The following is a 22,215-nucleotide window of genomic DNA, read 5'->3' as shown; positions in this document are numbered from 1 at the left end:
CCAATTCTCGTTGCTTCTTTTACCTTTTGTTGATTTTTATAAACTTGTTTCAAAATACACGGATTATCACTGCTGGCGCCTAATTCAGAAGCTGTCATTGACTTTTATGTTGGGATGCTGTTTGCTAAGTACAAAATCTGTGACGTCACACAGACTGTCATTTCAATTGATAAAACATTTAACACGTGACCTGCCCCTTGATCTTCTATTCTCTGCACTGAGTTTTGCATCGATTAAAGTCTCGGACACAAAAGACCACATCGTTTGTTTCTGCGCTTTTGTTGTGACACGTCATCAACCTTTTTACATGAGTAAGCCTAAGTGAGTCAAGTTAAGTCAGCGACGCGTGTCGCGTGCGAGTAAATATTTCTACTCGCTTTGATATTTATTTACATGAGTTAGTTCCTGGTAAGTTGAAAAGTTTTTCAAAGTTCAGGAACAACACTGGACCATCGTCTGGGCCTCACGTAAAATAAATTTCCTAAATTCCTAAACGCCACAATTTTTTCTCAAGAAAGCAACCAGACAGACGCGGAAATCGCTTTGATTTTTTAAACTTTTTTAAGCTGAATATTTTTTAGTTTTTCCAATTTGGGACGAAACTTCAAAACCCGAGTTCTAGGTATAAGTGATGAACCTGGAATTTGAAGTTTTGAGAAAAACGAACTTTTTCCGAAAATAAACTCAATATTAAGGTAAATACAGCATTATTGTAATACAGTGGAATTTATGTAATTCGTCTCTGTTTAATTCATTAATTAATTTTTGTCGATCCCAGAATTGTGAATATTTTCATGTTTTCTAGTTCGTTTTATTCAGCTTTGCGTAATTCGATTAGCTCGGAAGTTTTATTTTACTCCAACAAACATTTTGTTTGTCAAATTTTGTCATGAACTATGCTTAAACATCAGCATAAATACTCAACGACATGAGAGAGCTTACGCGATCAACGCATTTTAATTGTATGAATGTGTGAGTTTGTATAATAAATGTATTTTAAATGTTTAGTTGATGGTCTTTTATGTTGTGAGTTAGCCCTGGAGAGATCCCTGGAGAGATCCCTAGAGAGAATGCACTGCACATGAATAAGAATAAGAAAACAGCAACGATGTGCACTTTATTGCGTTGTAAAGTCGACTTGTGACGTGACAATGAACGATATCAAGTGAAATATGCAAATAAGAACGCGAGTATCTGCTTCACGTTTATTGCAGTCCCGTACCAGGTGCCAGTATGATTTTATCAATGTGGAAGCGAACGATTGGTGATTGGCATCTCTCAATTTACTTCGACAACTCTGACAAAAGTTTACTTCAAACATCAAAATAACAAACTCACCTCGTGCACTGACCAACGTAAAAGAACTTCGCGTTTCATTCATGTTTGTTATCGAAGACCATTTCCTCTCTTCAGGATTGTAACTGTCACATGACGATAGATGACCAGTGGCATCCTCACCACCAGCACAATAAACAAGACCTACAAAACACATTCAGGTGAATATTTATGCAAGAAGGTTTTGGTTACATCCTACTATGACATCATAATTATTGTATTAATGATGTCTAAACGGAGCTTACGGTGACATAAGCCTACTGTGTTTTTTGTTTCAAACACTTTTTTGATAACATCACAACATTAGTGAGTGGTTAAAGCACAGACTCGCTTGTTGAAAAGTTCCAAATCCGGGTAAAATAAAACAAAGCTCAAAATAAAAATAAATCAATTAGAAAATGTAAAAAGACAAACTGAGTGACTTGGGTAAAAACAGTGGCGGATCGTCGCCTAATTTAAATCTACCTTGTTATTGTGTTGTTATAAACGAGAAAGGAACTAAAGCTGTGCGTAATTTTAAAATGAGTTTCACTGTTTCATCGGGAACAATCGTATGTTAGAAGTTATTTTTAAAGTTTCTTGGTAATCTAGCTTAATTGTATAACATAGAACCCTAAACCTAACCTCAAGTAATTGCTAAATAACTAAAATACCCATTCTCCTTACTAGGGTTGGTCAAAGTAGAATCATAATGGTTTCGAGAATAGAGATAGCAATTCCAGAAATTCGAATCTAAACGTTTCCTATCTAGTGAGTTGCAACAATGTTAGCAAAATGCAATTTAATTCAACTAAAAAAATCTTAAGTCCTGAATAACCCAGTACTCAGCAGCAGATATTTTAACTTTGTTTTTGGAAAGCCACAATAGTACTGCACATATATAAGCCCACTTATGCAAGCCCAAAAAGCAGCTGTGGGCTTATACGCCGCACCTATTTCTACCGTGCACAATTCTTACATACTACAGTGCTTCGAATGAATAAACGCAAGTCTGGAAATTTGTCCAAGAAATACAGCTATAAACCTATACTCATCTACACACCTATAAGCCCACTTATTTTGTTCTACTACTGTGCTATTATTTTTTTGTTGTGTTTTCCACAAATTACTTAGGTTTGTAGTTGGCAAGTGTCCAACGATTACTGCGTGTGACACATCCTATTGTTACGTAATAATTAAACTTCAGAACACCAAAATTAATGTGATATGATGATAAAGTTTTACGTAACGTGTGTTACGCTAAAAGCTGTAATAATTCTAACCCATGAAACACGACTTACAAATCTTACATGGTGATATAGCCAAATTGCTTGAGGTCGCAATCCAGGTATTGAGAAGCAATGTCCTAACCTAACCGCCTATCTTAAACAACGGGCTGTGTGACCTGTTTATGGGGAAATAGTCACTTTCATTTAAAAATGCACACCGGTAATTACAGAACTAAAATTAGGAACTCAGATTTCGGGTGAATCGTGGCTAAAGGAGAGCGACTCTAGGAAGCGCATTTAAATTGTTTGAATTATAACCTCTGCAGCAGGAGTGCCCAACCAGTTGATCGCAGTCTATCAGGGATCCGTGTACAGATCTCAAGACGACTGCGAGACCATTAGAAAAAATAAAGTTTTTATGTGTAACCGTTTTTTTGTCACTTGGGACAACTATACGCCTACCAAATAATCGAGTAAGACTTAAATAACTTGTTTTATTTAATTTTTCACAGTCTTGGTGGACTATAGTGTTAAATTACATTACTATTATTACTTTGACGGTGTGACCAACATAACTTTTTATTAGCAGCTGTGTCAAACATAAAGATACTTAACCTTAAAATTGAATAACCAACCGATCACCATATCTTTGGTAACTAAACAATCCAGTAATCAATTATTAAATTTGATTATCAAAAATTCTAACAATTAACTAACTTACATATTAGGAAACACGAATCACCTTAACTCTGTTTATAGAAGGTTTTCTGTATATACTGTATGTACTTGAGAGAGGTTAGGTTTGTGATGTTATGTCTACCTGCATCAACGGAGAGATTTAAACTTCGGCAAGAAATTCAATGCAACGGAGCAATGAAGGAAATGGGGAGGACTTCAGTTTTATTGCTTCTACGACCACATTGTTTTAATAATAGAATTTATCTACCCGCTAAACCACTAACGCAGTGATTGCATTTTTAAATCTAGGCTAAACGTGTCTTTGTTTGGAAAAGAAATTTAATCTTTTCTTTAAGGTTTTGGGCGCATTTTCGTTCGTTAGAATTTTGTTTCCAAGTTAAATTTACTATATAAATTTTATTGTGACACTACAATGTATTTTGTGTTACGTGCAAAGTTATGGTGGGGGGGGGCTTGAAAACATTTGAAATTACCAAGTAAGAAACACCGGAAAAGATGTGTGTCGATTTGCGATGTTCACGCTGGATTGGTAGGTACTCGCTAAGGATTGTACTTTTGAAGCAGTCACAGCGAGTAAGCACCGCGACGAACTTACACGGGACTCTTTCATTAATGGGGTGAGTTCTTCGCTCATACGTCAACGCCTGTTGGAGATAGATATAGATAATGTCGACCTACAACGTGCGGCCGATTTAGCCAAAAACTTAGAGCAAGCTCAATTGCAATCGAGCTCATTGGGCGCTGGTAGGAGCGTCCCTCGCCTGGTGGCTTCGGCCCAATCAACGTTGCTCACTGTGACACCTAGAGAAAGTACACTACAAACTGGAGGATCATTAGCTGTCGCTCCGAAGGTGCGTAATTTGAAGACTCAGAAGACTTGCTTCTACTGTGGCGGTGTGCTTCATAGTCGTAATCACTGTCCCGCCCGTGATCGAGAATGTCACAATTGTGGAAAAAGAGGCCATTTTTCAAATGTCTGCCGCAGTAATCGCTCTTTCCTAAAAACTTTTTCTCCGGCCTGTTGTGAGGAATCAAGTGGATTTTCAGAACGGTATTTTGACATCGCCGCTAAATCATCTGGGACCATTATTCTTGCGGGGACTCCCGGCTGCCTCCAGCCGTGTCGTCGTCAATTAAACAGTCGTAAACGCTGTCATTAAAGCCCGACCCATTAAAGCCTTGTTTTACTCCGGCGCTTCCGAAAATTTTATCGATAGCTTTTTAGCCAAAAAGATCAAGTTAAAACCGGAAGGAAAAGTGTGTGTCATACAACCATGGCTTCCACTAAACTGCAGTTAGAAACACAAGGTCTTGCTAAAATAACCATTCAACTGCATGGCCGGAGCTACTCTAAACGTAATGCATAACTCTCCTCCCGATATTATCTTGGGGCAGAAGCTTCTAAAAAGACATGATGCGGTTACTTTCGACTTTGGTGGAGCTGAAAATCCCCTTGTTATGTCTGCTGCTTCCGAAAAGGTTTTCGCGGTAGCGGGCAGCCGATGTTGACCCACCCAACTTGTTCGAATTTATGCAAAAGGACTACTACCCTGTCGCTTCTCGCACTCGTTCCTACTCGAGCGAAGACTCCGCCTTCATAAAAACCGAAGTTAACAGATTACCTTCCGATGACATCATTGAGCCGTCGAAATCGCCGTGGAAAGCTCAATTACTAGTGGTGCGAACCCGAGAAAAATGTCGTTTAGTGGTTGACTACTCGCAAACTGTCAATCGCTTCACTTTGCTCGATGCTTACTCGCTTCCACGCATCGAGGACATTGTCAACAGAGTTGGAAAGGATAAATACTATAGCTCACGCGATCTACGGTCGGCCCACCACCAGCTACCGATTCGAGCAGAGGAACATTCTCCGCGTTTGAAGCTTTGGGCTTTGAAGCCTCTATCAATACAAAAAACTTCCCTTTGGTGTTACAAACGTTGTAGCCGCTTTTCAAAGAGTGATTGATGATTTCATTGGACGCCATAACCTAAAAAAAGGTATTTGCTAAATTGGACGACTTAAAAGTTACTGGTGCGACGATTGAAGAACATGACCAATTTGTGGCATGTTTGCATACTACTCCAAATGGATCGAGAATTTTTCGGAAAAGCTGGCCCCCTCTTTAAAGCCACCGAGTTCCCTTTTAACGCTAAGACGTCAAATGCTTTTGCAGAGCTAAAAGAAGAAATTGTTAAAGCTAGTCTCAGTAGTATCTGTGAAGATCTGCCGTTCGAGGTTGAATGCGATGCGTCCGACTACGCTGTTGCAGCCACTTTGTCACAAGGAGGGCGCCCAATGGCGTTCATGTCTCGGACACTCAGTAAATGTGAACGACATTATCCTTCTACTGTGAAGGAAGCTACTGCTATCATAGAAGCGGTCCGTAAATGGGACCACTACCTTAAAGGGAGAACTTTCACATTAATAAAGGACCAAAGATCGGTTTCCTTTATGTTCAGTAAAACCAACAAAGGAAAATTCAAAAACTACAAAATACTGATTTGGCGTCTAGAACTGATTCTTTTCCACTATGAAATTCGCCACAGGTCAGGAAAGGAAAATGTTGTCCCCGACGACGTCTCAAGAGTTTGTGTCACGGTGGATTGCCTAAAAGACTTGTTATCGCTTCATGATTCCCTTAGGCATACCATATTTTTGTGATTGAAAACCGGGACGCTTCAGAACAACGAGCCTCAGATAAATGTGGTTCATATTTTACTAGGAGTATGAAACTATTTTGGATTGCTATCGTCAGGGACAACTAAAGTAGTAAGACACCAAGAAAAACTAAAATAATGCATTTTACTAGGAAACAAAACAATGTTCAAGCATTTGTAAATTTACATAATCGTCCAATCATACTTTTCTGTAGACAATACTTTCTTCATGAAGTCTTTATTCGACTTTATTTTCTCATAAAAATCACAGCAGGAAAATTCAGTGTTAATTTTGCAGGTGATAAGGGCTTTCACATTCAAATGGTTTTTGCAGAAGGAAATGCAAACAAGTACCGGTACGAAATAGGCTCTTTGAATAACCTAACCGCAAAAAGATCACTTCCTCCTTCTAGCCTACTATTACTGAACCAGCGAATGCGTTAACAATCAACTCACTACTGGACCAATTACCCGCTGAATGACGTTACAATTACTTTCACATTTAACACAACAAAACAATAACACGCATCGAGCATTGCTCTTCAGCAAGTTGGCTAAACAAACCAATCGCAGCATGCTAATATTCGTGTAGTGTTGGCTAAACAGACCTATCACAATGTGCTAATATTCGTTTAGTGTGGGGCAATGCTGGCTGACTAAATGCCAAAGCGGAACTTTTGGTTGACTGACCGGGACGCCGGGACAAAGCCTTAAAAAACGGGACTGTCCTGGCTAAAACGGGACGTATGGTAAGCCTACGAAACCTTATCTATTAGTAATTCTTGATGAATTTAGTCGTTATCCTTTTGTTTATCCTTGCAAGAAGATGTTTTCAGACACCTTTTTCGATTGTCGACCATTTTTGCTTGTTTGGTTTTCCGGCATAGATACATAGTGCTCGAGGATCAAGCTTCATGAGTCGGAAACTTAAAGATTTCTTCATGGCTCGAGGAATTGCGACGAGTTATTCTACTCCGTATCATCCGCAAGGGAACTCGCAATGCGAAAAAACCAATCAAACAATTTGGAGAACCATAAAACTGCTTTTATCCTCCTATAAAAATCTCAGAAGAACATTGGGAACGTGTTTTCACTCAAGCCCTACACGGAATTAGGTCGTTGTTTGTACGGCCACTAACGAAACTCCACATGAAAGAATGTTTTATTTTCCAAGACGGGCAACTTTGAGAAGCTCAATGCCTACGTGGTTAGTAAATAAAGGAACCGTATTGCTACGTCGATTTGTGCGAAGCAAAGGCGATCCAGTCTGCGATCCTATTGAAATAATGATGGGGAACTCCACTTTCGATCTAGTTAAATATCCAAATGGAAGGCAGAGTGCGGTATCAACTTCCGACCTTGCACCTTACCCACAAGTAAACCCAGCTAACGATGAAATTGAGCAAGCCGCAACGTCGGACGTCACTTCCCCATTATGTCAACCAGAATTACCTTTGTCTACAGGCACTAGTGACAATGCGCAAAAAAGAGACTGACATTCAAAAAGATGGACAGCAGCAAACGTTTTCAGGAGAGGCTGATTCACAAACCCCACGAGAGAGAGAAGACCTCCACAAAGATATGGCGACAGGAGTTTATAATTTTCGACATTGAAATTACTTATTATTTTTATTAGTTAATAATTATTTAACCGGGGGAGAATGTGGTGACATTCCTTTGTCTTCCTTTTCTGCCTCGCGCATAATCACGCCGCCTTAATTGGTTCTTGAGTTGGGTTTCATCTGTACGACGTTATTCAGTAGTAAGCGTAGTGTGGGCGGGTCGGCTGCTTAATGCTAAGAGTTTTTCTATATAAGTGTTATATAGTTTACAGTCACGTTTTACGTAACTAATTATGTTTAATTTAGGACTAGCAATTCTGTTTTAATAAAGCCTTAGTTACTGTTGATTTTATATCTGAGCTCCAAGGTCATGACAACTTGTATTGTCATCACATTAATAATTATGTTTATGCGTCATTATGACCCACAAAGGAAGGTTTATAATACAAAGAGTATGCATTAATTTTGCTCTTGCATTTTTATGACATCATAATAACTTACCATCCAATAAAGCTGATGCAAATCCATATCGCTTTTCTCCCATAGAAGGCAAGTTGCTATCCCACTTTGGATTCTCATCATTCAAGTCTAACATCTCAGCAGAGTTAAGGGCGTTAAAGGAGCCACATTCATAACCACCCATCAATAAAATTTGTTGATTGTAATTTACAGCAGATGGACGTTCCCGAGCAATGTTTGTATCCTGTATGATAAAAATCATTGCATGAAGTCAACATCAATTAAAGTGAATTTACTAACAATATCAACAAAATACTGCATATGATGTTATTAATGGAGATGATTTGACCAGACCTATGTACAAAAACTATCTGCAGGTAACAATACAATATGAATAAGTCATGGTCCATGGACATGGTCAAGAAAGGTATGTGGTTGAGAGGATTGTACAGTGGCATATAATAACACAGGTATAAACTTTCCACAGGCGACAATTCATAACAATCGATTCAATCAAGAAACAACAATACACGACATTCCACGATAGCAAGGAATGTTTGTTAGCTCATAACTTTAACTTTCACTCTTCTTAGCACAGGGGCGGGCAACATACGGCCCGCGGGCCGGACCCGGCCCGCGACGGGATTTTGAGCGGCCCGCAGACAGTTTCCGGTCTTACATGATAATGTGGCCTGCGGCCACACTCTGCCGCAATCCCTCACTACTTGCTTACTACGTCAAATATAGTGATTGTTAGTTATTCTTTAAGAAGAAGTGTAACAATCTGAATGGTGATGTCACATAAAGATAAAATACACGATTAATGTATCGATTCAGGAATCCGGCCCGCCAAGTACTTCATTTTCTCATATCAGGCCCGCCGACCGAAGAAGTTGCCCGCCCCTGTCTTAGCAGCTTGCCAATTCAAAAAAAAAATTATCGCGATAATTAAAACACTTTAACGTGGCAATATATTGTTGTTTCTCCATCAATTCTATTTTGCCCCAATTAAGTTAATACTCGCGTAAAGAGATAAAATTCGAACATGCATGAGGATAATGCCTGGCACCAACGGTCGATTACACTGTGCTGCGTTTGAAAATTTTTTTTCATAGGTCAAAGATGTTTTAACTGTTTCTGAATCGATTTTTTGCGCTGAACTCAAAAATGCAACCAGTTTTTTTCAATCAGGTCAAGTTTTTTTTCTATCACATATTTAATTATGCTAGCTTTGGTCATTATTGTGCACAAAGAAACTAATTTCTGGGGTAGCTTAATTGGTCATGCATGTTGTCAATTTTCGCAAGATGGTATTTTTATTTGAATGTAAGGTTTTTGCAATGACAGCCATTTTAAATACTAAAAAAATATAATGACACAGTTGAAATAAAGGCACTTACAACTAACCAAGAAAGCTTCCTAACACATAATTTTGTTCAACGGCGCTCAACTTAAAAGTAGAAGTTAATATGTTACACTATAGACACGTAAACACTTCACATCACAAATGTGTTTTAAATGTGAAATACTTGCCAACATCAATGTGTGAAATAAAAATGAAGTGTTCGAAATAGCTTAACACAGAAAGCGTTGTGCGGCACATGATGATATTACGACGTTAAATGCAATAACAATATAAATACAAATGATTTATGCTGACAAAAAGTGTCGCTTCAAAGATTTTCTTCTATGTGTGGTATTGGGAAGATCTCTTTTTAAGCACCAACAGTAATCTGCAAGCATGTTTACATCCCAGTATCCTTGGTACCTTTCTTCCATATGGCGAAGGTCTTGGTGGAATCTCTCTCCCTGTTCTTCGCTGTAGTCACCACAGTTGTCAGGAAAGTAATCTAAATGCAAACTCAGAAAGTGCATTTTTACAGACATCCGGGCTCCAAGGGATTGAAAACTTTCAAGCAGCTCTTTAACCTGTGCTTCATAATCAGGGCTTCTATGCTTTCCAAGGAAGTTTGAAATTACTGCTCGAAATCCTGTCCATGCTCTTTTTTCTACTGCACTCATGTGTGCAGTAAAACCTTCGTCTTTCATCAGCTCACGGATCTGTGGCCCATCAAAGACTCCTGCTCGTAGCTTCGCTTCAGAGATACGGGGAAATTTCATTTGTAAGAACTTGAAGGTTGGGCCATCCTTATCAAGTGCTTTGGTATAGTTTTTCATGAGACCAAGTTTAATGTGGAGAGGTGGCAAAAGAATATTTTGTGGATCAACTAAGTAAGCAAATTTGACATTTTTAAAACCAGGTGTAAAACTTGTTCTGGGTGGCCAGCTAATTTGTGTGTAGTGGCGATCATCAGCCCTCGAGTCCCACAGACACAAAAAACATGGATGTTTAGTGTAACCGGCCTGTAACCCAAGAAGTATTGAAATCATTTTTAAGTCTCCACATATTTTCCATTTGTGTTGGCTATACTGAAGAGATTTCAAAAGGAATTTCATGTCTTCATAGCATTCAGTGAGCTTCACTGAATGTCCAACAGGAACAGAACCAATCTTATTGCCATTGTGTAGTAATACTACCTTCAAACTCTTTACAGATGAGTCCAAAAACAATCGCCATTCTGCCGAACTGTAGACTATGCCCAAAGCTAATATTAATCCTGAAACATCTTGACAGTATACTAGGGAATGGTCTTCGTCATAATTGAAATATTTTCTAAACTCTTTATCTCTATACCGATACCAGAAATATGTGGTGCATGGAGCTAGCAAGTTGTTCTCACGTAGTCGTGATCCTAGGAGCTGAGCGGATTCTTTGGTGAGATTTAAATCTCGTGTTAGGTCATTCAGCTCAGGCTGTGTAAGAGGCTTCGGTTGGCTTGTACTTTGCTCTGCATCCCATGTGTCTTGTTCACTTGCTTTGCTCTCTGCAGATGAAGAACACTCCATTTCACTTATTTCTCCAGGTGGTTCTGGAACAGGAATACCAGGGCCATGTGGTACTGGTTTCATGGCTGAAGAAACATCAGGGTACTTCACATGTTGTTTGTTCTTCCGGTTTATTCCTAAAATGAAAAAGAACACTTTTACTCTTAAATCAAGCAATTAATGAAAATGCCTCCATACAGTGCAAGTATCAGCATACCTTGTAAGTTGGTCATGCAAAAATAACAATCAGTGACATGGTCTTTTCCTTCTCTCCATACCATAGGAATACCAAAAGGAAGGCTCTTTATTTTCTTTAGGCTCCATAATCTCAAGTTTTCAACGCAGGCTTTACAACATATGTGCGGAGCAAATGCCTTGTCCTGATCGCCTAGTTTTACTCCAAAATACGCATAATATGCTTTCTTAACAAACTGCGTAATTTTTGCTTGGCGACTGCGCAGGGTGACCTTGCCACATATGTAACAGAACCTGTCTGGATCGTTTTTGCACTTTCTCATTGTACAGTACTGTAAAAACAAATCATCTAAACTGCACACTAAACTAGCCTGTAAAAACAAGTTCAGAAGTTTAACTTTTCAAGCACCAGGTGCATTCGTTATGTTCTTCTCATTGTGATGTCACTCAAGTTTCATCAAAACTTAATTCAAAAGCTAAATCATTTTTATGACACCACAAATCTCAATCGCAAACGCTGAAAGCTGAAGTTGTCAAAAATTTCAAATGCAATTTGCAAAAAAACTAGACCTGATTGAAGAAAACGGATAACAGTTTTGGATTCAGCATCAAAAAGTACACTAAGAACCGTCAATACTTTAGTAACCTAAAAATTAACGCAGCACAGTGTTATTAGTACTTGTTACAATAGACTTGAGCAGCCTTGATGGAGTTTTGCTTTCTCTGAGTGCATTTCGGCGGTTTTCGATTCTGCGTTTTCAGCCATTTCAACAATTTCGGTAATTTTTAATGCTGTGTTTTTCAACAAAAACCTGAGTGTTTGTTAAGAAGGCATAGAACGTTGTTAAAAGTAGACAGTTACGTCGGGTGAAAATTTTCTGGTAACTTCCAAATAACACCGTATAAAGATGTACTTGAGTTAGCGTATCAACAAATTTGTGCCCGTCTCATTGTTATATGTTTAAACTAGCTTTGTCGGTCCGCGCAACAATTAGTTTGCATGAAACCAGTCCGTGGTATAAAAAAATTGGAGACCGCTGATCTAGTGCAAGCAGCAACATGGTTTTGCCTCAACACAGTCGTTTCACTTGGACACTTTTCTTTTAAATTCGATCATTCTCGCCGCTTTTCACGTTTTTAATCATTTGCGTAATAATTGCTTTGCTTTAACTGTTCTAATAATTGCATTATTTAATTGCTTTGATTACTTTGCTCTGCAACCAAAACAAATTGAAAAAATATTTCATTTCGAACTTCATCTGTTCATCTCTTGAATAAAAGTTTAGTTTTTTTTAGTTATGAGAGAAATCTGTCCGAGCCAATTGTTACTGACTGCAAACATAATGATCTTATCTTGAGTCACATTGGACCATGAACAAACAGACACAGGGAAACAAAATATATTTTTTCAACTCATTTCCAAGTGTCACAATACTTATTGTCAATAAGTATATGTCTATGACATAATAACATCATTGCTCATTTCAAATCACTTCATTTAAAAAGGAAAAAAGGAAAAAAACGACATTCATTCAACACACTCAGAAGCAATTAACATTTGCATTGAAAGAACCACCAAGTACTGCTGTGTCCAGCCCGAAGATTTTGTCCTAACTGCAGGCCGCATGCGGTCCTTTTGAAGGTTTGGTGCGGCCCTGGTGTTGGTATCCTTCTATTGTTTGTGAAGTGTATGTTTATGAAATATGTATGAAAGTGTGCCGTTGGCATCGTTGTATTATATGTGAAGTGATGTGTTTATGTGTATTAAATAGATGTGTATGAAATGTGTATAAAAGTGTATCTGTGTATGAAAGTTTGCCGTTGATTATTGTTTCATTCATGTACAATTTGCTTGAGCGTCATAACGTCCGTTATTATACGTGTTATTGGTACTGTGTTTGTGTGGTTAGAATTGTAAGTTATTTATGGTGGCAATGTGTGGTCCCAATTGAACTAGTGACGAAATTTTTGGGCCCACTAAGGTACTTCGGTTGGACATAGCTGACCTAGTAAGAAGTGAAATGGTGAAGATGATAAAAAAACTTAAAGTTAAGTGGAAATGCCATAGTGGCATGTGGAGGTCAAGGGATCTAGAGCATACAGCAACATGGGTTTGCCTCCACACAGTCGTTTCACTTGGACCTTTGCTTTTAAATTCGACAAGTTTCGCCGCTTTTCTTGTTTTTCAACAGTTGTGAAATTGTCTGCTTTGTTCTACAACCGCAAAAAATTGAGAGAAAATTTTATTTCACGCTTCAATAATTCATCCTTGGAAAATAGCTTTATTTTAGTTTTAATTCCCGTTGGGGACGCCTGTCTGAGCCAGGTGCTTTTGACAAAAATACGCGGCCTATTCAAAGGTTAGAATTGGTCACGACCAAACATTGTTGGCTTTTAACATTTTTGTGTGTACCACAATGCTGTAGCAAGACGACGTATGTCTATGACAGTATAAAGACTTCGCTTGTTCTAAGTTAAAGAATTTATAAAGCAAACATACCGGCATGTTACTCCACTGCTTTGTCTTGGTGTTGAACTTGACACCACTTTGTTTACAATCCAATCCACCAATCATAAGTATCTCATCAGACTGACCTGTTAAAGAAAAAACAGCAGACGTTAAAATCTCATTAACTTGGCTGTCATCTGTCCCTGTCATGAACTCGAATTTGATTAACTTTTATCAAAGCGATATTTGTGTTAAATTAAGCTTCCTTCATTGCGTCATCAACACAAAGCTTGACAAGAAGGAGGTAGATTAAACAACTCATTTCCTTTTATAGATTCGTGATTGATTTTATATTCTTGCATCGTGACAAAGCTAAAAAAATCTTGCGCAAAGTTAACAATCTATTTTACAACAACCAGCAGCTATGTACTGGTTGAAGTTGAAAGGAAACCAAAATAATTCAATTTAAATGAAGAAAAACGCAAAAAAAGAGTTTGATAGAAATGTGTTTAATGAATACTAATGTAGCCCAAACAAGTAATCTGCATTAAACCGTTTAGAAAAAACCTGGGAGTATTTTAGTCAATTATTATCCAACTTTTTTATCTGGATTGACAAGTTTGGGAAATGATTTAGATTTTACTCTCTGGGTTCAGCAATTAAGATGTAGAATGAATATTCACCTTTGACTTGAGATATCAATGAAATCTATTCACAAGTGATAAAGGGTTTTGTTTGTATTTGTTGGTGAATCAGTTTGAGTTTTAGTTATTTAGTTGTTAACAGAAGTATTAACTTAAACTGTTGTTACCAGGTTAAAAAATAACTTATTACTGGGAACTTCTGCAATTTTCATTTTACGAAGTTTAGTTTCCACTTTTCTTGTCATTTCTATACCAGGAATGGATTCTAAAACAAAACAAAAAATAAAAACAAATCTTAACCAAAGTAGTTGATGTATATTTTCAAGCATATACTGATTGAAGTAGTCATCCAATGATCATCAAATAATAGTATACACATGCACAAATATTATTATTCTGCTATTATCAACATCTATACCGAGTCGATGATTGATTAATCTACAAAGACCGTTTACAGTTTAGGTCGTAGTGTCCTCCATATACAATTTAAATAAATCCACAAGAAGTTGGGGTTTTCAGTTGGCAATATGTACAAAGTATCTGAGAAATTTGAAGAAAGTAATATTTCAAGGCAAAACTCACCTATCTCATGAAGAAGTTGGTTGAAATTGTCATCAAAGGATCCATTGTTGAAGTTGTAGTAGGTCAAGCCTTGTGTCAGCAAACCTGCAATTATCAACATTGGTATAACAGCAAAATGTTAAAATGAGCAATTTATGGCAACGTTGCACTCATAAAACTAACAAGAAAAAGCTGACCAAAAACTTTAGGGGTAACTAACTCCTAATAAAAGGCGACCACATCAATTCCTCCACAGGAATGAGGTCAACAAGGGAACAAAATAAAAAATATTAGAACAATTAAACGCCATCTTTAGTTATGTAGAAAAAAGGCAAGAATTTATTGCTTGGATGGGCAGGTTCAGGCAGCTTATTACGGTTGATGATATTCCTATAGATTAATTATCATAGATTATAGATCTACATATATTGTAGATTATCATACTCACGAAGCCTGGTTATAAGCTGGTATTCATCAGGAAGGACTCGAATTGGGACGATCCTTTTTGCCAAATCAGCCGTGAGTGAAGATTCTCTTATACAATTTTCGCTTGTCTCGTAGTTAGGAGAAAGGAACATCAGAACCATGTGAGCATTCTCGACTGCTTCCCCCATTTTCTCATAGATATTTCCTTTCATCTGTCCCTTGTTTATCCAAACCTGGTACCCAGCATCAGACAAACGATCATGGATCTAGAACAATCCATGTCAAGTTAATGAAGCAACAAATCTCTTACGTATTCACTTCACGTGCTTTGCTGACCACGTAACGTGATTTCGTATCGAACTTGCCCAGTACGTAAGATTTAAACTACTGTGAAATAAAAACTAAACAGCATATTTTCAATATTTTTTTCGTCCTGTATATGAATGCATATGCTGCCCAACTGGGCGGCTTAATCTTTACAGTCCGAATCCAAAAACGCTTACAACTTAAAAATGAATCAAAGCGAGTTGATAATTTTCATCGTCAAGTATAAGCGATCGAAAATATTTTGCCTCTTCGACGGTATTTGGGAAAGGGTGAATAGTTGTCAGTAAGAATGCTGCAGAAAGAATATTCAATAATACGTAGTAGTTGAGCAGTTATTGCCAAATTTATGTCGCAATTTCGGCCTACTGGTATGATGGAGAAGGCAGATGTATGCTCCATGAATAGGGTTTGAATTAAGTGTGGTATACTATTAGTAGTGCTAGGCTAGCTAAAGCGTATTGAACGGACCAGACTCTCACCGAGTTAAGGTTTGAATGTAAATATTTTTTCAATGGCGTTTACGTAACAATGCTAATTGTCCTGCTGCTTTTATTCTTTTTATACAAGTGTACAAGCGTTCTGTGAAGCAGGTCGTGCCGAAAGTATTGAAAAACGTTTTCCCAGTTTGTATGTTTTTATGCTTTAAATCCTACGCACTGGGCTAGTTCGATATGACGTTTGCATGATCAGCGAAGCATGCGACGTCAAATGAGTAAATGTTTGCATGTTATCTGTGGCGCGTGTAAAAAGCGATTCAGTTTATATTTACTACTGGTCTCGTATTTTACATTTTTTTGAAATGAAAGTTAAAATTCCTTTTGTAATGTTGCGCAGATACCACGCAAACGTTTACGCATTTCACGTCGCATGTTTCGCTGATCACATCATAATGTGACCACACCACAGTTATCGCTACTGGACTAGGGTAGCAACAAAAATGAAGATTAAGCTGTAAGTTCGCTTCGCCTTATATCACGAAAAACATTCCTGTTACAAAGCAATCTATTATGATGCCTTATTTTGTTTGTCAGTAACATAAAATATTCTGTTGATACTTGATTTAAATATCTCAGTTATACCCGTTGATTTTTTGATTGTGACGTAATACTATAATGGCCGCCATCTACGTCACAATAAGCAAGAACTAGGCGGTGTTTACCATTGATTTGTGGCAATAACTGCTTAATCACTACAGTATATCAGCACAAATCCTTTCACCAGTATATTTACTCTCAACTAATACTTGATTTAAGACAAGTTTGTTTTTGAATTTGCCTTTAACTTAGATATCACTAGGTCACTGGGCAATGATATTAATGAAATGTATAAAAAGCAAAGCGACTCCACGCAGATGATTAAATAAAATATGGCTCCACTCGAAAAAAGATTCATCAAGCAACAGTTAATATAAATTTTCAAGACATCGCAACATAACTGGGCACAACCCACCTTATGCGCCAACTCCTTCGAGTCACTCCAGTTGTAGCTGATCATGATGTGCTTGCTTGGGCTGGAAGTCTACAAAGACAAGATTTCTACTACAAAGAAAATCTAATTTTAACGCTATTCTCAATGACAGCCCAATGCTTATGTAAGGAGATGTTTTTTACTTTTTTCTTGCTTGGGTTGAAAGTTCGTGTACGTCACGAATTAACTAAGAAAACAAACGTAAAAGTTTATTATATGATGCTGTATAGAAAATATGAAGGTTATAAACAACCAAATCCTCACAATGATATGCGAATCAAGATGGTTTGGCAGCATTTCTCACCGAACCAGCAAAAATTTATCGAAATTATTTACTAAATATCTTAATGACCTTAACAATTCATTGAAATCTTAACCGACCAAAGGATTCACAAAAGGACAAGAGGTGACGTATTCATACGTCACAACGAAGTTACTCGTAAAGAAAATGTCGAACTTTTCAATGAACAGAATCAAAAGAAACTTGTAAACAATAGAAATTAGTTAAGCGGTGTAAGTTGAACCGGTGCCGAATTGAACCGGACACACAGGCACAATAACAGGAAATCTTTTATAAAGGACAATCCATCTACCTCGCTATTATCTGATGCCTGATATTAAAATCGATTTCAGGAAATAAAGTAAAAATATATTTTAAACCATTTAAACCCGATTGCAATTTGCTCAGAATCATGAAATTATTTGTGTGTTGTGCTCGACATTTTTTGAATACATCAGCAGCAGTTAAAAAACTTTGTTAAAGTTACTCAAAGTTTAAAATTTAAAACTGCCATAATAAATGGTAAGTCTATAATAATATTCAAGAACTAAGCAATAATAAACAATAATAATCAAGCAAACAAATTAACAAGTGACAACCAATTAACAAAGAATTAAAATGATTTATAAGTAACTAAATTCACAACCATTCAAAATTTCAAGAATACAAATTTCGCGAAGCCATATCAATCTTCGTGACATCATCAAATTAAAAACTGCGTACGCGCTATGAAAATGTTAATGACGTCATAATTTCACTTACCGATGGTGATGCCATCTTGTTGCGATGACGTAGACAATTTAACAAGCTGAGCAGGAAAAAACTGATATTTAAATCTAACCTACAAATGTCTAAATCTTACGAGACAAACAATCAAACAGTTCAACTTGACATAGTTTGATGTTTCAAATATTTACAAGAAAACCTTCATCCGGAGACAACCTACAGCCTCAACAACTGATTACAACAGGCCGTGATAAAGAATAGAAAATATTTCGTTTACAAAAGATGCCTTCGTCACGCCATTGTCGACCCTAGATGAACTAATACCTTTGCTGTTCAGGTGTGTGATGTTTAGTGACGTACGAAGTAACTGATACCACAGTACAAAGAGTCTGTTGAAGACCTGACCAAGCTTTGACCGACCAGGTACTGCATCATGGTTCGCTAAACTTCACAAATGGGTCAATGCTAAAAATCACCACAACGAAAATACCCCATAAAAGACAATAAGAAATCATGAAGCGTCTTTACTTGAGCATACACAGAGTAAAGTTTGTAGAGTTCGTAGCGAGTCGTGGTCACTAATATGGGGTAGGCTTACTACTGGATCACGTGTTTCGGGATCGCCAGTGGGGATCGGTGTAAGAGTTAGACTTTGGAGCAATCTGATTTCAGCCTAAATATATTATTTTGTAACTTCGCACATACAGTATTAGTCTAACACCAAACAATTGTTTCTCTGCCTATTGTGAATAAAAAGACAACAGCCCAGCACAAAGTTGTTTCCGCCATAAAGTATTTTTCACTGCAACTAAAGCGTCGCTTCTCTGTTGCGTGTGACGTTACATCTGTGTGATGTCATTATGGGTAGTGTAATCTTTTGGTGGCGTAACGCCAACTGCCACAGGGTCAATACAAAAGGAGCGTAAACATCGCACATCGCGGTCAAGGTGGAAAATAGTTTAACTTTCTCGCTGGAACTATAGGCTAGATCTCAAAACAAACAAACAATTTCACTTATAAATGCGATCGTTTGCTTTATATTTGGTCTCTAAATGTTTTACGGGTTCATCAAACCATCAAACGAATATTTCGAACTTATTGTAGCGGCTGCCTCACCGCTACTAGTTTAAAAGGTACCACAAATACAAAGTTTCCTGTATTCAATCATAAATAAAACTCAAAGCTCCACTCATCCATGAAAGTGCAAGATAACCGCATCTCCTTGCCATGATTGTAACTAGCGATTATTATCAATGACGTCAGTGCAAAGCAATCTCGGTACGCTTTTTCATACTAGTTTCGGTACAAGAAATCAAGAATTCTTTTGTCTTGACTGATAACATTTCACAACTAACCCAGTTACTAACATAATCCTGGATATATATATATATATATACTGTACTCTATACAAGCTTCATACATTTAAGTTTAAAAATCACAGTAGGCCTATAGTGTGTACCTATTTCGGAAGGGATTTCCTTGACTTTATTGTCACGAATGATGAGTTGTGTTAAATTGCTCATGCTTTCTAGTGATGAATTAATAGTGGTGATTTTATTAAATCTTAAATATAGCATCTGAAGAGACTTTAGCTGGTAAACAACACTTGGTACTTCTCGCAATTTATCGTGTCTGCAAAATTCAATATTCATATTAACCGTTTTTAAATGTTGAAAACAAATCACACCTTATGCCATGAAAACCTTTGCCAATACATATATGTGAAATGTAATATAAATATTTTTGGAACATTTTCAGCTTTTAGTTTAGCTTTAAAATTAGCAAAAATTACTGCATTATTCTTCAGTGATGCACCTGAAATCAAGCATTTTTATTTGCTTTAAATTTTGTAATGACAATGGTAAATTCATAAGATGATTTTTGTTTAAAGCCAAAGTTTGTAAATGAATTAACGAGCCCAGTTCATCTGGTACTTTAGTTAGTTTGTTCTTGTATAAGTAAAGCTCAGTAAGTTGAGGCATGTCTTTTATTGTGGTGGGCAATGCCACCAAATCTAGTTTGCTTAAATCCAGCATTTTTTCTTGCATTTCCTTGCAACGGTTTATCTTCTTCTGCACTTCGTGCGCCATTACTTTGTTCTGCTTTTTATTCTTTGACGGTTTTTTAGTAACCCTCATATCCTCGTACTTTACTGATATCTTCCTGGAAGACTCCTTGCCATTGTCAGTTGTTGCACGGATTTTTGAAAAAGAAAGTTTTCCTTGAGCACCATGTGTCTAAATTAAATGTAGTGCAAGCTTTTCTACCAGTATATGATATGTTGTCAAAGCAATAAGCTACAGAGTTACTATTCCTTACCTGTACAGTGTTGTCATTCATCTCATCTGTTTGACACAGTTCTGCCTGACTATTTCCTTTATAATCCAAGTTACTTGCAGCCTTTTGGGCGGCTTCTTTAAGAGCACCTTGTTCCTGATTCATATATACAGATTAGCTTTTGAACAATAAGCACAGGGGGACAGTGGATGCCATTAAAAAACACAGTACAGTGTCTCAATCTAAAACTAAAACATCAATGCGGGAGTTATGATATAGCATATTCCGAAACCATAGTCTGCCTGGGATGTTTGCAAATTCAGATCAAATAACAAAATGAATTAGCCCAATACCTTCTTAAATTTTTATTATGGCAAATTTCATCAAACATTTCCGTTAGGCTAGCACCGCTAGTCGCTATTGCATGCATGGCCCCTTTTGCCTAGGCTAATTTTAAAAACTGCAATTTTAGTGCAACTTGGTAACTTTTAACACACTTCCAGCAAATTTTCAAATCTGTTACATTACGGCAGTACGGAGCAAGCTGTGAGCGCAGCATAATTCTATTGTAAGCTGATAGCGGTAAGCAGTACGTTCAGAGATTACTGCTTAATTTATAGCAAACACAGTCAGCTGCACTGTCTGCAAATAGTAACGTGACGTTTCCTACCTAGGTAAGACGTAACTTTCCGGTAAGCACATGCGCATTCGCTATATTATAGGCTAGGCCTAACCCGACAACCACCTGACAACCCACCTGATTGCCTGATCCAAGTTGGCAAAAAAACTTCCGCCACTTCGGTAAAATAGGCTCGTCCTAGCAATAGCAGTTTTGACTGAACACATGCTAAAATATTCTCATGATGTCACCAATTTTAGCTGTTTTTGAGTAGCAGCATGCTATTGGTGACGTCATGTAGTTGCTGAATAGTGATTTAGAGAAGCTGTGTAATAACCAAAAAAAACTAGTGTTACTGTTGTACAGCAGCCTACTGTTTCAAATAGCTCCCTGTTATTGTTTACTGCTCAGTAATTGATAGTACTTCAATACTTAATATTCGATAGTACTTCAATACACTACAATATAATCAAACATTTTTTTCATAGCATATTGTTCTCTTAACATTCCACTTTATAAATACGCAAAATTTGCTCATAGGCTATTATTTGTATCTTACGCACGAAATCGATTAATTAACAGTCCTTTTTGGCCAATGTAATTAAACGCTCTGTCGATGCGGTGCTAAAGTAACTAGACCAATGGTGGGCAAACTTGTACAATGCTTGAGCCAGATTCGGACAACGACAGGTGGCAGGGAACCACTAAATCTGCTTGTGGTGTTAATACAAATACCTTATTGTGTAAACTAGTGTTTATCAAACTTTTTTGTCCGAATCCTCACTTTTGCTTTCAGAAAAATTGTACGCTCCGTCATCAGTAGCGTATTTAGGATTTCGCTTCAGCCAAAGGGCAACCAAACGTTTATGAAAGCTGAGTCTATAATTTCAGCATTTGCTCACCTGGAATTAATAATAATCACCCATGATGCACAAAGTGCAAAAATTTTTGGTTTTTTGCCTCAAGTACGGCTTTATAATGCATCGAGATAAATCGTAAATCTCACATTTAGATGTACACAAATTAGCTATTTATGTTTGTATAAAATGGCTCGTCCAGCAAATTGCTCATGTTGCATATCAGCTGTCATGCCAATTAAATGCATTGTCTTCAACCGGCGTTTCAAATGTGCTGTCGTCTGCAGATGCAAAACATTCGTTACAGGCTTAGAAATCACCATGCCAGAGACGAAATATTTTACAAACCAGACGAGATGAAAGCAGCAAGAACCATTCTGACATAGCGTTGCACGTTGCCGTTTTGTGTGGAAAAGTCTACAAGAACCACGCCAGGCAAAGCTTTGATTTGTTGCAAGCCATTATTTCTTCTTCAACGTGAGGACCATTTGTGATATGTATAATATAAAATTAATTGTATAGAACAATACTAGTAGGCTATATATGAGAAACCAAAGTGTACATCACATCAGAAGTTACT

General features: G+C 37.4%; 3 protein-coding genes across 4 annotated transcripts; all 3 read right to left on the bottom strand.

The window, feature by feature from the left end:
- Window positions 1-8,997: 8,997 nt before the first annotated feature.
- LOC143460523 (uncharacterized) lies at window positions 8,998-11,671 on the bottom strand. The gene is made up of 2 exons (XM_076958060.1): window positions 11,025-11,671; window positions 8,998-10,944 (listed from the first exon to the last, which is right to left on the bottom strand). The coding sequence occupies exons 1-2, from the start codon at window positions 11,323-11,325 to the stop codon at window positions 9,572-9,574; spliced, it is 1,674 nt and encodes a 557-aa protein (XP_076814175.1). The 5' UTR covers window positions 11,326-11,671; the 3' UTR covers window positions 8,998-9,571.
- Window positions 11,672-12,394: 723 nt separating this feature from the next.
- Window positions 12,395-18,006, bottom strand: LOC143458846 (uncharacterized). Of its 2 annotated transcripts, XM_076955723.1 has the most exons (6): window positions 17,919-18,006; window positions 16,859-16,927; window positions 15,105-15,348; window positions 14,678-14,761; window positions 14,286-14,360; window positions 12,395-13,008 (listed from the first exon to the last, which is right to left on the bottom strand). In XM_076955723.1, exons 1-6 carry the CDS (start codon window positions 17,931-17,933, stop codon window positions 12,980-12,982), a joined length of 516 nt encoding a protein of 171 aa, XP_076811838.1. In that variant the 5' UTR covers window positions 17,934-18,006; the 3' UTR covers window positions 12,395-12,979. The 2 variants fall into 2 exon arrangements, with proteins under 2 accessions (XP_076811838.1, XP_076811837.1); XM_076955722.1 differs by lacking the exon at window positions 12,395-13,008 and having other exon boundaries at window positions 13,923-14,360.
- A 1,415-nt stretch (window positions 18,007-19,421) lies between these two features.
- Window positions 19,422-21,224, bottom strand: LOC143460569 (leucine-rich repeat protein soc-2 homolog). The gene is made up of 3 exons (XM_076958144.1): window positions 20,917-21,224; window positions 20,202-20,315; window positions 19,422-20,119 (listed from the first exon to the last, which is right to left on the bottom strand). Exons 2-3 carry the CDS (start codon window positions 20,220-20,222, stop codon window positions 19,679-19,681), a joined length of 462 nt encoding a protein of 153 aa, XP_076814259.1. The 5' UTR covers window positions 20,223-20,315; window positions 20,917-21,224; the 3' UTR covers window positions 19,422-19,678.
- Window positions 21,225-22,215: the final 991 nt, after the last annotated feature.

Source organism: Clavelina lepadiformis, chromosome 5 (assembly GCF_947623445.1).
Source record: "Clavelina lepadiformis chromosome 5, kaClaLepa1.1, whole genome shotgun sequence".
NCBI lineage: Eukaryota > Metazoa > Chordata > Ascidiacea > Aplousobranchia > Clavelinidae > Clavelina > Clavelina lepadiformis.
This window is presented reverse-complemented; position numbering and strand designations above follow the sequence as displayed.